Source organism: Manis pentadactyla, chromosome X, assembly GCF_030020395.1.
Source record: "Manis pentadactyla isolate mManPen7 chromosome X, mManPen7.hap1, whole genome shotgun sequence".
In the NCBI taxonomy this organism is placed as follows: Eukaryota; Metazoa; Chordata; class Mammalia; order Pholidota; family Manidae; genus Manis; species Manis pentadactyla.
The window spans coordinates 145244482-145257225 of record NC_080038.1 but is presented as its reverse complement, the minus strand read 5'-3'; the positions used below and the strand labels follow the sequence as shown (position 1 = coordinate 145257225).

Genomic DNA, 12744 nt, shown 5'->3' with positions numbered 1-12744 from the left:
TCGCTCTTAGGTGGGTGCGTGGAGTGGGGTGGGTGACCTGCTTACCTAGTGGCCCACCAGTGACACAGGTCCTTCCAATGAGCAGAGGCTTGGGGAATTTGGGAGAGTAAATGAGCCAGGGAGCAGGAATGTCATTTATTACTATCTAATTTCTTCTACATTCTTGAATGAGGAAAGAAAAACCTAGATACATATCTTTTTACTATACAGAATGGTAGACTGAAAATGATGAGAATATTAAAATATTAACCATATAAATATTTTCTCTATTTCACTACTGAATTTCCCATTTCAACAGAAATTCCTATTCCAATGTAATATAAACTTCTTTCAAGCTACAAAGAAAATGTAAGGTTTCCCAACTTGTCTTACAAAACAGCAAAACCATTTCTAATCAACCAGATGAACAGCAATAAATCTGTGACCCATGTCATTCTGCAATTAGATTCTGGAGCCATTAAGCTTTCTATGTCAGTAACACCTAAAAATATGACAAACAAAAGAAGATAAATTGCCCCAGCCTTGCCCTCCACTGCTTTGGTCACCGAGTGCCCTTTGACAACACAGAGGGAACAGGGTGCATAGACGTCACTCAGGGCAGAAGCCAGGGGACGTTCCACTAGAACTTGCACCGGCCACGGCGGCAGCATCGTCTGCGGCAGCAATGCTAGCCTGGCCTGGCCCTTCCTGATCTCTCACAGCCTCCTCATACAAGGGAAGACAGGCATTAGCAGTGCTATCTTTAACCTTGGCCATAAAGCCCAGGACTTTCATCACGTCGATCTCTGCGTGCGCCCTGGCGCCCCAGAGCAGCTCTAAGTGAGTGGGATCGCTGTTGGGCACCTGCTGGTACTCTAGGTACTGGTCCTGCACCCAGGCCCTGGTAATGAGTTCCGTGGGGTCCCCGAAGACGAAGTGCTCCCTCCCGGGACATATCCCCATGACACCCAGCATTTCCCACACGTCTTCCGCAGGGACCCGACCTCCCCGCATAAAGATCATGATCAGGAGCAGCACCAGGAGGCCGGTCTTGGGCAGGCTCTGCTCATTGCTCAGCTGCCTGCCGGTGAGGCCCAGGGCTGTGACCAGGATGTAGGAGTGGTCGCTGGGATCCACTTCCTTCACATCGATGCCAAAGACCAGCTGCAAGCACTCGGAGACGCAGCTGTAGATCACAGGGAACTGGTCCTGGTGATCTTGGCCCAGCACCTCCAGCAGCTCTGCCCTCGTGGTCGACTCCACGGCAAGGTACTTGAGGAGCAGGAAGGCCACCAGCTGAGCTGTCTTGGCGTTAATCACGACACTGGGAAAGGATCTGGCTTCTGGAGGGACCTGTGAAGTGCCCAGACCCGCCTCCACTGTGCTGCCGGAGCCACCATCGGATTGTGTGGATGGCACGGAGGCAGAGGCAGTGGGGGAGGGGCAGGCACGCTCAGGGCCCTGGAGGGGACTCGGGGTGGGTGAAACCATAGAAACCTCTTCCTCACCGCTTGAGATATGAGCAAAGCAAGAAGAAGAGGAGGAGGAAGAGGAGGAGGGGGATGAGGACATGGAGGAGGAGGAGGAAGCAACCTCCTCTGTCGCCCCAGGGTCCTGTGCACCCACGAGGCCCTGGGTCTCTGTTAGGGTCGGAAGACCTTCCTCAGGCATGTAGCGCCGTCGCTTCGTGGGACGACGAGGCATGACTTGTTGAGCAGCTGGAGGGAAGGAGCAACAGCAGGAGGTGGGTGCTGCGGACCCTGGCGCCTGGGGGGAGAGGGAGCGTCAGAGGCCTGGGCACAGACACAGGCCCCTGGCAGCCCATACACAGGCTGCTTCCAGGGCTCCTCTTTGGGGGTGAGCACCTGCCTCCCAGGGGTCTCCCCTGCTACAGGTGCACCCCGAGGCTCTGGTGCTGGGCGACGGGGACCCTCTGTCTGGGATAGGAGAGCCCTGGGAACACAGTCAGGTTGGGGACCCCACCTTGACTCCTGGCTTGGCCTGGGCCTCTGTGGGTCTGTGACCTCAGGACAGGTGCCTCACACCAAGGCCTTCTTCACCTGCCGGTTCCCGGATTCCCTGAAAGAGGTCATGAGGGGGCACCTCGCTGCCAGGACTGCCATCCCAGCTCTGGGCTCCCAGTGCCGACAGGAGGGGTGGTCCCTTGCCCAAGGGCAGCCCTGCTCCTTAACCCAGTCCCAGTCCCCAGTCCCTCTGAGGCCCGGAGGAGGAAGTCAGGGCACACCGCGTGTAATCACTCCGCCCCGGGGTCTCCTGGGGCTGACAGGCAGGGGCGGCTCCTCTGGGGTCCCTTCCCCTCCTCCCTCAGGGTCCTCACCACAATGCGGGCACGGCCTGTGATCCTGTGAATGTTGACCGGGGCCCGTCCCCTCAGACCAAGGCCCTGCCTGCCCTGAGACACTCCTGGGTGACGTCTGCGGCCGTCCCAACAGGTCACTAGGCCCAGGAGTTCCCAGGGCGATGGAAGGCAGGGCCTGAGGTGAGCTGCAGGGGCGCCCTCGGCCCTCCCTCCTGGCCTCCCGTTGACCCCTGGTGCGTCTGTGCCCCCGCCCTCAGCCCACCTGGGGTCCCTCCTCAGACCGAGGCCTTCCCTCTCACGATTCAAAATGGCGGGCAGGGACATGGGTGCGGCATGTGGGAGGCGGTTCCCGGCCTGAGGACTCTCCCTGGGCCTCTTTGAGCGACGGCATGGCCCCCCAGGATTCTTGGGTGGGGGCCCTCAGGCCTCCCCCCGGTTCTACCTGGAGTCCTTGTGCGTGACCTGAATCTGGCGTCCGACACCGAGGCCGTCCCGTCCCTCAGGCCTCCCGGGCTGAAGACTAATGACGTCACATCTGGAGGCCTGGTCAGACCGGCCCCTGGAGGCTGCTGGGAGGAGCGCACAAGGATCCCGGGGGTCCTAGCTCCTCCCCCTGGGCCTCCCTTAAACCCCGCCTTCTCCCACCTGCCACTTGGCTCACGAGGCCCAGGGCTCTCCCTCCCCAGGTCCTGAGTGGACCTGGTGTGATGGTGGGATGGGGGGAGGTGGGGCAGTGGGGGGAATAAGAGGGGATGTGAGGGGTCAGATGTGTGCACGGGGGTACGTGTGGGAGTGGGTGTCGGCAGTGGGGGTGCAGAGGAGTGGGATGGGGATTTGGGGATGGTGGGGATCTGTGAGTCGGGGTGACGAGTGGGGGTACCTGGGGGTCGGAAGTTGGTGGTTCAGGGAGTTCGGGGCCAGTGTGGGGGCGCGGTGGTGGGAGGTGGGGTGGAAGTGGCGGTGGAGAAGTGTGGTAGTGAGGTGGCGTGGGGGAGGGGTGGTGATAGGTGGGGGAGTGGGGGAGGGGTGCGGGAAGGTGAGGGGTGGGAAGTTGGGGTGCGGGAGGTCGGGTGGTGGGAAGCAGGGGCAGGTTCTGGGGAATGGGAATTTCCGTGGGTGGGGGAGGCGGGTTGGGAGGTGGGGGTGGTGGATTGGGAGGTGGGGATCAGGGGCAGTTGAGGGGTAGTAGTGAGGTGGGCTGGGCTGGGTTGGGTTGGTGCCCAGATGGATGATTCCGTAGCCAGGGGACCATCCCGGAGCCTCAGGGCTGCCGGCACGGCGGAGCCGGCTTCCGTAACCACCGGCGTCCTGGCGAGCGTGGCCCCCCCCCACTCCTCACCAAGGGGTTCCTCCTCAGCCCTGGCAGAGCAGCCCTGCAGCCCCAGGACAGAGGCGAGCTGGGAAGCTGCAGGGTCCCTGGCCATGGGGAGGGTCCGGGAGGAAGCACCCCTTCCCTTGGGGTGGGTGTCTTCACAGCCAGCCAGACTTGAGGCACTTTGTGTGAGAAGGACTTCCTGTTTCCTGATGAGGCTGAGCGGGTGCAGGGCGTTTGCGCAGGTCCTCGGTTCTTAGGCTCGCCGCACATCATGGCCCTGTGGAGTGCCGCGATTTTCCCTCAGTCACCCTCCATCGCTGCAAGAAAGACATTTCCATTCTCTACCTAGTATGTGTGTCCATGTATGCATATAAACAACATACATGTAGATAATATATGCACGTGTGTTTATGGTTCAGAAGATGTTGTGCATGTTGCCCGGTTTTTGTAAAGATGAACGTTTTAGAGCACTGTTAGGTGTGCTGATACATAAAGAGGGAGTTACAGAGGTTTCCCGTTTATCCCTGTCCCCACCCACTGCTACCCTCCAGAATTATCGACACAGCCACAGAGGGGTGCATTTGTTATCACCCATGAACTTACACTGACCGTCATGATCACCCAAAGGGCTTCTGCCTGGCCTTGTCAATTGCATGGCTTTGGACCAATGGATACAGACGCCTTCCATCATGACCGTATCACAGCGAGGACTATCACTGACTGAAAATTCCCCTGTGCTCTGCCTGTTCCCTCTCCCCCCCATGGTCCTGGGCAACCACATTATTCCTCTTCCCGTCTCCGTACTTTTGCCTCTACACAGGAGCCTTCTCAGGAGGGCTCTTCTGCTTACGCACATGCATTCAAGGTTCCTTCATGCCTCTTCCTGGCTTGGTAGCTCATTCCCGTATGGCGATGAATCGTTTTCCACGGTCTGCATGCCCCACAGTTCATGCATTCACCTACTGCAGGACATCTTGCTTGCATCTACGTTTCGGCAGGTCTTGAGGCCTCCCTATGGGTAAGCTGCCACACCCAGGATATTCTCTGTGTCCAGGTCCCTGACCCTGACTGTCACCCAACTCGGCTCTAGAACAACGTGCACCAGGTTTGCACAGCTCTGACCCATGAGAGGAGCCGGTCTGGGCAAGGCATTGTCAGCGTGAAAGACCCTGCATCAGCCAGGCATGGGGGACCAGAACATAGACACTGGTTCAGAGTCCTCACCATACCCAGGAAGGTGCGCCTGAGGCCCATGGGAATGGTAGCTATGCCTACAGACCAGTGGGCGTGGGCCAGGCGTTAGGCATGGGCACACCCCGTGTAACATCACATCAGCACCTCAACCTGTCCCTGTGCCCAGTTGACAGGTCAGCAAAGGGAGGCATAGACAGTTCACGGGAAGGCTGGGCTGCAGAGCAGCAGGACTCTGATTCCAGCCAGGTGCCTCCGGGTAACTCGAGAGCCAAAGGGGCCAGGACCCTGAAGGAGTTCTTGCAGTCAGCTTCCTGTGCAGGGCCTCCTGTGTTGAAGGCGTCCACCCCTGCCCGAGCATGTCACGTCTAAGGGTCCAATGGCCATGACTGCAGACCCGGGTGTGGGGGAACCAGCGGGCCCTGTGTTCCATGCCTCATGGCCTGAGAATTAATGCACGGCCCTTGGGGTGCTTCTTGTAGTAAGGGCTGTGACAATGCTTCTGCTCAAACTGGAGAGGCAAGAAGTAATCACCTGGCCCTTCCTAAGCGGACTGCCAGTGCAGTGTCCCTGTGAGGCCAGGCGAGAGTCCAGATGGATGTGCATGAGCACTTGATGTCCATGCTATTCACCATTGCACAGTAGACGCCCCGCACACGCAGCTGTGCCCGTCTGTTAGGACACACCCACCCACATTCTCTGGAAGGTCCTTCAAGTCCAGGCTCACAGCTAAGATTCAAATCATTGTCTGCATCTCAGCAGGGGGGGACGCCCCCTTCCCCCGAGGGCCCCTATTGCACTTCCCAGTGCAATAACCTCCAATAGCTCAGCAGGCCCTGCTTTCCACGCAAGGTCACACTCTAACCTGACAGTCACTGCTGTGGGCCCACACACTTGTGCCCGAGCTGAACACACGGACCCCGGCACAGATCAGCTCTTTACCTAGCGGTGGTGCTTTCTCGTCTTCTTGGGACCCCAGCCTCTCACACCTGCTCCTCGGGAAAGGATTTCTTCCCATGACACCTTGGGGAAGCTGCAGCTCAACTGGCCACTGAACATGCACTCACCCCAAATTGCAGCTCTGCCCACCTTCCTCCCGGAGGATATTTTACTCACTTTGAGGGCCGGGTCGCTTCCCCAGCTGGAGCAACAACCTACAGGCTCCCAGAAAGGAAGTCCGCCTCCCACGTCTTCCCTCTTGGGCAGCTTCTCTTCCTTCAAATCACCGATTTTGATTCATTTTATCCCCATGGACCTCTAACCTTGCTTACCATGGGTTAAAGGGAACTCAGGGCCACCGATAACAGTGTCGTTTCCAGGGACTCAGTACTTGCCTTCCCAGGCCTTGGAGAAGACAGCCCACCACTGACTTCTGGGCATCAATTCAAGGGGCGGGACCCTTTTGCCTCTGCAAATTCTTGCATATGATGGCTATGCGACACCTAGTGTGGCGGGCACTCCCTTCAATTTGCACTGGGGCGAGAGCCCAGGGCATCCCCTTGCCGTCCCTGAGGAGACCTCACCGGGTTTGCCCAAGACCCGAAAGGGACTAACCAGAGCAACGTTGCATTTCAGGCTTGCCTCTCACCCCTAAGCTCGCCATCCTCCAGGCTGGCTCTGCTCCCACCCAGCCTCACTGCCCTGGATCCCACAGGAGGAATGGTGGCGCCTGAAGCCGCAGAGGGCCCAGCTCGGGGCATGGGGACTGCACACCCTCCCCTGCAGCCGTGCCTGCTCACCCCTTCCTTTACTAAAGGTTCTGTGGTCCTAAGGCACACCTCCCACCTTCCTCACAGGACACCAGCTCCTACACTATCACTCTTAGGTGGGTGCGTGCAGGGGGGTGGGTGTCCTGCTTACCCAGTGGCCCACCGCTAACACAGGGCCTTCCAGTGAGCAGAGGCTCGGGGAATTTGGGAGAGTAAATGAGCCAGGGAGCAGGAATGTCATTTATTACTATTTAATTTCTTCTACATCCTTGAACAAGCTAAGAAAATCTAGATACATATGTTTTTTCATACAACTATAGACTAAAAATCATAAGAAAATAAAAAAATTAACCATTAAAATTATTTTCCGTATTTCACTTCTACATTTGTTCCCATTTCCAAGGAAATTTTTATTCTAATGTCACAGGAAGTTACAAGCTACAAAGAATATGTTAGGTTTTGCATCTTGTTTTACAAAATAGCAAAACTATGTCTAATCAACCAGATAAACAGCAGTAAATGTGTGAGCAATGTCCATCTACAATTCGATTCTGATGATAGGAAACTTTCTAAAACAACCAAAATCTGAAAATACCAAAAATAAAAGAAGATAAATTGCCCCAGCCTTGCCCTCCACCGCTTCGTTCACTGACTGGCCTTTGACAACACAGAGGGGACAGGGTGCATAGATGTCACTCAGGGCAGAAGCCAGGGGACGTTCCACTAGAACTTGCACCGGCCACGGCGGCAGCATCATCTGCGGCAGCAATGCTAGCCTGGCCTGGCCCTTCCTGATCTCTCACAGCTTCCTCATACCAGGGAAGACAGGAATTACCGGTGCTATCTTTGACCTTGGCCATAAACTCCACGACTTTCACCATGTGGGTCTCCATGTGCGCTCTGCGGCCCCAGAGCAGGTGGAAGCGAGCGGGTTTGCTGTCGGGCACCTGCTGGTACTCCAGGTACTGCTCCTGCACCCAGACCCCAATGATGAGCTCTATGGGGTCCCCGAAGATGAAGTGCTCCCTCCCGGGAAATATCCCCATGACACCCAGCATTTCCCACACCCTTCCCTCAGGGAATGAGCCACCCTCCATGAAGATTATGGTCAGGAGAAACAGCAGGAGGCCGCTTTTGGGCAGGCTCTGCTCATAGCTCAGCTGCCCGCGGTAGGTGAGGCCTGTGGCTGAGACCAGGATGTAGGAGTGGTCGCTGGGATCCACTTCCTTCACGTCGATGCCAAAGGCCAGCTGCAAGCACTCGGAGACGCAGCTGAAGATCACAGGGAACTGGTCCTGGTGATCCAGGCCCAGCACCTCCAGCATCTCCGCGCTCGTGGTTGAGTCCCCGGCAAGGTACTTGAGGAGCAGGAAGGCCACCAGCTGAGCTGTCTTGTCGTTAATCACGATACTGGTAACGGATCCGGTTTCTGGAGGGACCTGTGAAGTGCGCAGACCCTCCTCCACTGTGCTGCCGGAGCCACCATCGCATTGTGTGGATGGCACGGAGGCAGAGGCAGTGGGGGAGGGGCAGGCACACTCAGGGCCCTGGAGGGGACTCGGGGTGGGTGAAACCATAGAAACCTCTTCCTCACCCGTTGAGATAACAGGACAGCGAGAGGGGGAGGAGGGGAAGGAGGAGCACGTGGAGGAGGAGGAAGAATCAACCTCTTCTGTCGCCCCAGGGTCCTGTGCACCCACGAGGCCCTGGGTCTCCGTTAGGGCCGGAAGGCCTTCCTCGAGCATGTAGCGCTGTCGCTTCCTGGGATGAGGAGGCATGACTACAGGGGTGGCCTGTCAGTGCAGAACCCTAAGGACGACAAGAGTTGGTCCTTTGGGGAGCGGCCTGCACCCCCGAGGCTCTGGCCCTGGGCGATGGGGACCCTCTGTCTGGGGTAGGAGAGCCCTGGGAACACAGGTTGGGGGCCCCACCTTGACTCCTGGCTTGGCCTGGGCCTCTGCGGGTCTGCGACCTCAGGACAGGTGCCTCACACCAAGGCCTTCTTCACCTGCCGGTTCCCGGATTCCCTGAAAGAGGTCATGAGGGGGCACCTCGCTGCCAGGACTGCCATCCCAGCTCTGGGCTCCCAGTGCCGACAGGAGGGGTGGTCCCCTGCCCAAGGGCGGCCCTGCTCCTTAACCCAGTCCCAGTCCCCAGTCCCTCTGAGGCCCAGAGGAGGAAGTCAAGGGTGACAGGCAGGGGCGGCTCCTCTGGGGCCCCTTCCCCTCCTCCCTCAGGGTCCTCACCCCCAACGCGGGCAGGGCCTGTGATCCTCCGAATGTTGACCGGGGCCCGTCCCCTCAGACCAAGGCCCTCCCTGCCCTGACACACCCCCGGGGGACATCTGCGGCCGTCTCAACGGGTCACCAAACCGGGGGTGACCTGGGCAGATGACTTTGCCCGAGGTGGGTTCTAGGGGCACCTTCGCCCCTCCCTCCTGGCCTTCCGTTCACCCGGGTGGGTCTGTGTCCCCACCCTCGGCCCATCGGGATTCCCTCTCAGATCGAGGCCTTCCCTCTCACAATCCAAAATGGCGGGCGGGGACATGGCTGTGCCATGCGGCTGGCGGGGCCCAGCCTGAGGACCTTCCCGGGGCCTCCTTGGGTGATGGCATGGGCCCCCTGAATTCTTGGGTGGGGGCCCTCAGGCCTCCCGTGGGGTTCTACCTGGAGTCCTTACGGGTGACCTGAATCCGGCGTCAGACACCGAGTCCGTCCCGTCCCTCAGGCCTCCTCTGCGGAAGACTAATGACGTCACATCCGGAAGCCGGGTCGGAGCGCCCCCTGGAGGCTGCCGGGAGGAGCGCACAAGGATCCTGGGGGTCCTAGCTCCTCCCTCTGGGCGTCCCTTAAACCCCGCCTTCTCCCACCTGCCGTGGCTCACGAGGCCCAGGGCTCTGCCTCCCCAGGTCTCTAGTGGACGTGGTGTGCTGGTGGGATGGGGGAAGGTGGGGCAGTGGGGTGAAGAAACGGGAATGTGGAGAGTCGGATGTTGGGTGCATGGCGGGATGTGTGGCGGTGGGTGTCTGGAGTTGGGGGGCGGGAGGTGGGAGTTTGGGGGAGCAGCGGGGCGGGGTGAAGGATGTCAGGGCAGGGTGCATAGGTTCTTAGCATCCCGGAGCTCCCAAACCACAGCTGGATGAAGGTTTGTGGGAGCGGGGTGTTGGGAAGTTGGTGGATGGGGTAGTTCGGGGCCAGTGTGGGGGCGCGGTGGTGGGAGGTGGGGTGGAACTGGTGGTGGAGAGGTGTGGTAGTGAGGTACTGTGGGGGTGGGGTGGTGATAGGTGGGGGAGTGGGGGAGGGGTGTGGGAAGGTGAGGGGTGGGAAGTTGGGGGCGGGAGGTCGGGTGGTGGGAAGCGGGGGCGGGTTCTGGGGAATGGGAAGTTCGGTGGGTGGGGGAGGTGGGGGGAAGGGGAGAGAAGGGGCGTTGGAGATGGTGTTGGGGGGTGGGAAGTTCCATGCGTGGGGGGAGGCGGGTTGGGAGGTGGTTGAAAGGGGCGCTGCAGAGGGCTAGCATGGAGGTGGGCTGGGTTGCGTCGGTGCCCAGCCCGACTCTGTAGCCAGACGACCATCCCGGAGCCTCAGGGCTGCTGGCACATCATCGGAGCCGGCTTCCGTGACCACCGGCGTCCTGGCGCGCATCGCCCCCACTCCTCACCGAGGGGGGTTGTCCTTAGCCCTGGCAGAGCAGCCCTGCAGCCCCAGGACAGAGGCTTCCTGGGAAGTTGCAGGGCCCCTGGCCATGGGGAGGGTCCGGGAAGAAGGATAACTTCGCTTGGAGTCTCTTCACAGGCACTGTGACTTCTGGAATATTATATGTATAATTTCCTGAAAGAATTCCTACACTTACATCTGTAGTTCACTGGTTATTCTGTGACTAGTCCATTCATTACATTCCAGTAAAATAGCTTCTTGACACATCCGTGTTTACCCACAAAGGTGCTTTCAGATGGCCGTAACACACACTCCAGATTCATGTGTCTCAACGCCGTCCTCCCTGCTGCCCCAGTGTTTCTTCAGGGCGGCTGACAGGTGCGGTCTGAGGGAAGGCTTCACATCTGTGCAGTGAAGCGGGGGCCAAAGGTTACAATATTTCCTCTCCTCCTCCCTGTGCCCTGCATCCCTGCTGCCTCCAAGCCCCTCCACCTTCCCTGATGCTCCCCAAGACCTCACCTCAAACCCAAGCACCAGCTTATGGTGCTCAGGCTCCCCCTGGGCTACCTCATGTTTTGTGATTTAGATTGGGTGGCTTTTTCCCCTCTGCTTCCCTCAATAGTTCTCCAGGTTTGATTTGGGGAGAAGTCAGTCGGCACTCTGAGCTTGATTGTCATTTTGGCATCTATAGGTAAGGTACTAAAAATATGTAAATCATTTCAGCAGAATTAGTCTGTTTACAATATTCTTGTTCTCATTGATGAATATGATATACTCTCCATTTATTTGGAAGTTTTTACCTGAGTTTTTAGTGAATTGTATAGTTTACCTGTATACTTATAAACAAAGAAACAAATACATGTATATATATAATTATATATGTGATATTTATCGTATGTATACATTATAATATGGTTTGCAATTTTACATACAGTTATGTAGATCTTCTACATTTTTGTTAGGCTTCTTCATATGTAATTTTTGGATTTTGGTGCTCTTGTGAATGGGGTCCTTTCTTTTACACGTCCTTATTAGTTACTGATTTTGTGTGGCATTAGTTTTTCACTATAGTTGTACACTATCTGAAGTCTCATTTGCTTGAACATCCCATGTGCATTCCTTTGAATTTTCAAAGCAGATGATCGGATTATCCCCACTTTATTTTCGATATTCATGTATCTGATTTCCCAGCCATCCACGCTCTGGCTTTGAGCTCCAGTGCAGCTGTGACCGGTGGAGGGCAGAGTGCATACCTGCGTGCAGTTCCTGACTGTCATGGGCACGCTTCTAGCATTTCACACTGAAGTATGTTGACTGTCTATTTTAGGAAATAGAAGTTCTTCCAAACTTAGTTTGCTAAAATGTTTAAGTATGAGCTTGTCTTGGATTTCTTTAAAAACTTTTTCTTTACCCATGGACGGGAGCAGAAACTTAAAAAAAAATCCCTCTAATTTGTTAATGTAAGGAATTATAATTGAAAGTATTTTCTAATGTTAAATTATATTTTCAATCCTCAGGCACAGAGGCACAGGCTGTTCATTGAATTCACTGCTCTGTTGAATATACAATTATTTTAGGGCATTTGCTGCTGTGTGAGTGAATTTGGCACAAGTATTCTTTTTGTGGTATGTCCACATCTAGTTTTGGAATAGGTAGCCTCGGAGAATGAGTAGAACAACTGCCCATCTTTTTATATGTTTGGGTGAGTTGACATAAAGGTGATTAGTTTTCCCTGACCATTTGGCAGAATTGGCTTCCCAAACTGTCTGTCCTGGAACATTTGAGGGTGGCCCTGAGATTTGGATGTGCTTGGGGGTGGTCTTGAAAGAGAGTGGGAAGGGAAAATCTTCCTAATGCGGAGAGCTTTGAGCAGTGCACCTGGCCTGGGGTGACAATGGCTGGGTCACTGTCAGAGGCTGGGAAAGGAGAGGACTGGAAGAGACCCCCAAATGAATGGGGTCTCGCCCAAGGGTATGCAGGGTATTCCAAAGAGAACGGGTCTGGGGCCCAATATCCCTAATACATTTTTAACCTTCACTCCCCCATGTGATATTGAAGGGAGGTTTTCTAAGAAACTGATTTGTAACTGAAACTGGGAAATCTAGAGTAGAGGACCAAGAACTGCATTCTGTTGCAGCAAACCTTAGCCTGGCCATCAGAAGAGTTCAGGTTCAAATTGTGACACTTGATCACTGTACAGTCACTGAGCTGATTCCAGAACATTGGACAGAAACTTGCTTGAATCCATGATGACGAGGGCCTTATCCCCTATGACTTTTAAACATATCAGTACAAAAAATGCCCTTGAGGTTATTAAAAAATAAAACATCTCTGCTTCAGTCCTGTATCCCTTGCTAATTCCCTTGAGACTCTGCTTCAGAGGACAGCTTGGGAGAGACCTGGACTGGGTCGGCAGCACCATGGAAGAGCCAACAGGCCCCTGAGAGGCCCTGCCAGGGCTTGGACGAAGCTGGGCCACTGTGGGAGGCGGGAAGAGAGGCCTTGCTGACAGCCTGGACAGTGTGTGGCAAGGGCTCTTCTACCTTGCGGGTGAGGGAGGTTGCAGGAGGCAAGGGA

The 12744-nt window shown here is 56.2% G+C and overlaps 2 protein-coding genes across 2 annotated transcripts; both read right to left on the bottom strand.

The window, feature by feature from the left end:
* Positions 1-588: 588 nt before the first annotated feature.
* Positions 589-1470, bottom strand: LOC118913346 (melanoma-associated antigen 10-like). Its single transcript, XM_036887282.2, has one exon. It carries the CDS (start codon positions 1468-1470, stop codon positions 589-591), a length of 882 nt encoding a protein of 293 aa, XP_036743177.2.
* Positions 1471-7206: 5736 nt separating this feature from the next.
* On the bottom strand, positions 7207-10155 carry LOC118913345 (melanoma-associated antigen 10-like). Its single transcript, XM_036887281.2, has 4 exons — positions 10049-10155; positions 9194-9443; positions 8182-8307; positions 7207-8061 (listed from the first exon to the last, which is right to left on the bottom strand). The coding sequence occupies exons 1-4, from the start codon at positions 10153-10155 to the stop codon at positions 7207-7209; spliced, it is 1338 nt and encodes a 445-aa protein (XP_036743176.2).
* Between the last annotated feature and the right edge of the window lie 2589 nt (positions 10156-12744).

What these genes read in the sequence shown, in the direction of transcription:
- LOC118913346 (XM_036887282.2), bottom strand. Translation starts at nt 1,470, where the DNA reads ATGGTTTCACCCACCCCGAGTCCCCTCCAGGGCCCTGAGCGTGCCTGC.
- LOC118913345 (XM_036887281.2), bottom strand. Translation starts at nt 10,155, where the DNA reads ATGCGCGCCAGGACGCCGGTGGTCACGGAAGCCGGCTCCGATGATGTG. An exon ending in ACGCCGGATTCAGGTCACCC is followed by an intron (nt 8,308 to 9,193) that starts GTAAGGACTCCA and finishes CTGCACTGACAG; the next exon opens with GCCACCCCTGTAGTCATGCC. An exon ending in ACCCTGGGGCGACAGAAGAG is followed by an intron (nt 8,062 to 8,181) that starts GTTGATTCTTCC and finishes AGTCCCCTCCAG; the next exon opens with GGCCCTGAGTGTGCCTGCCC.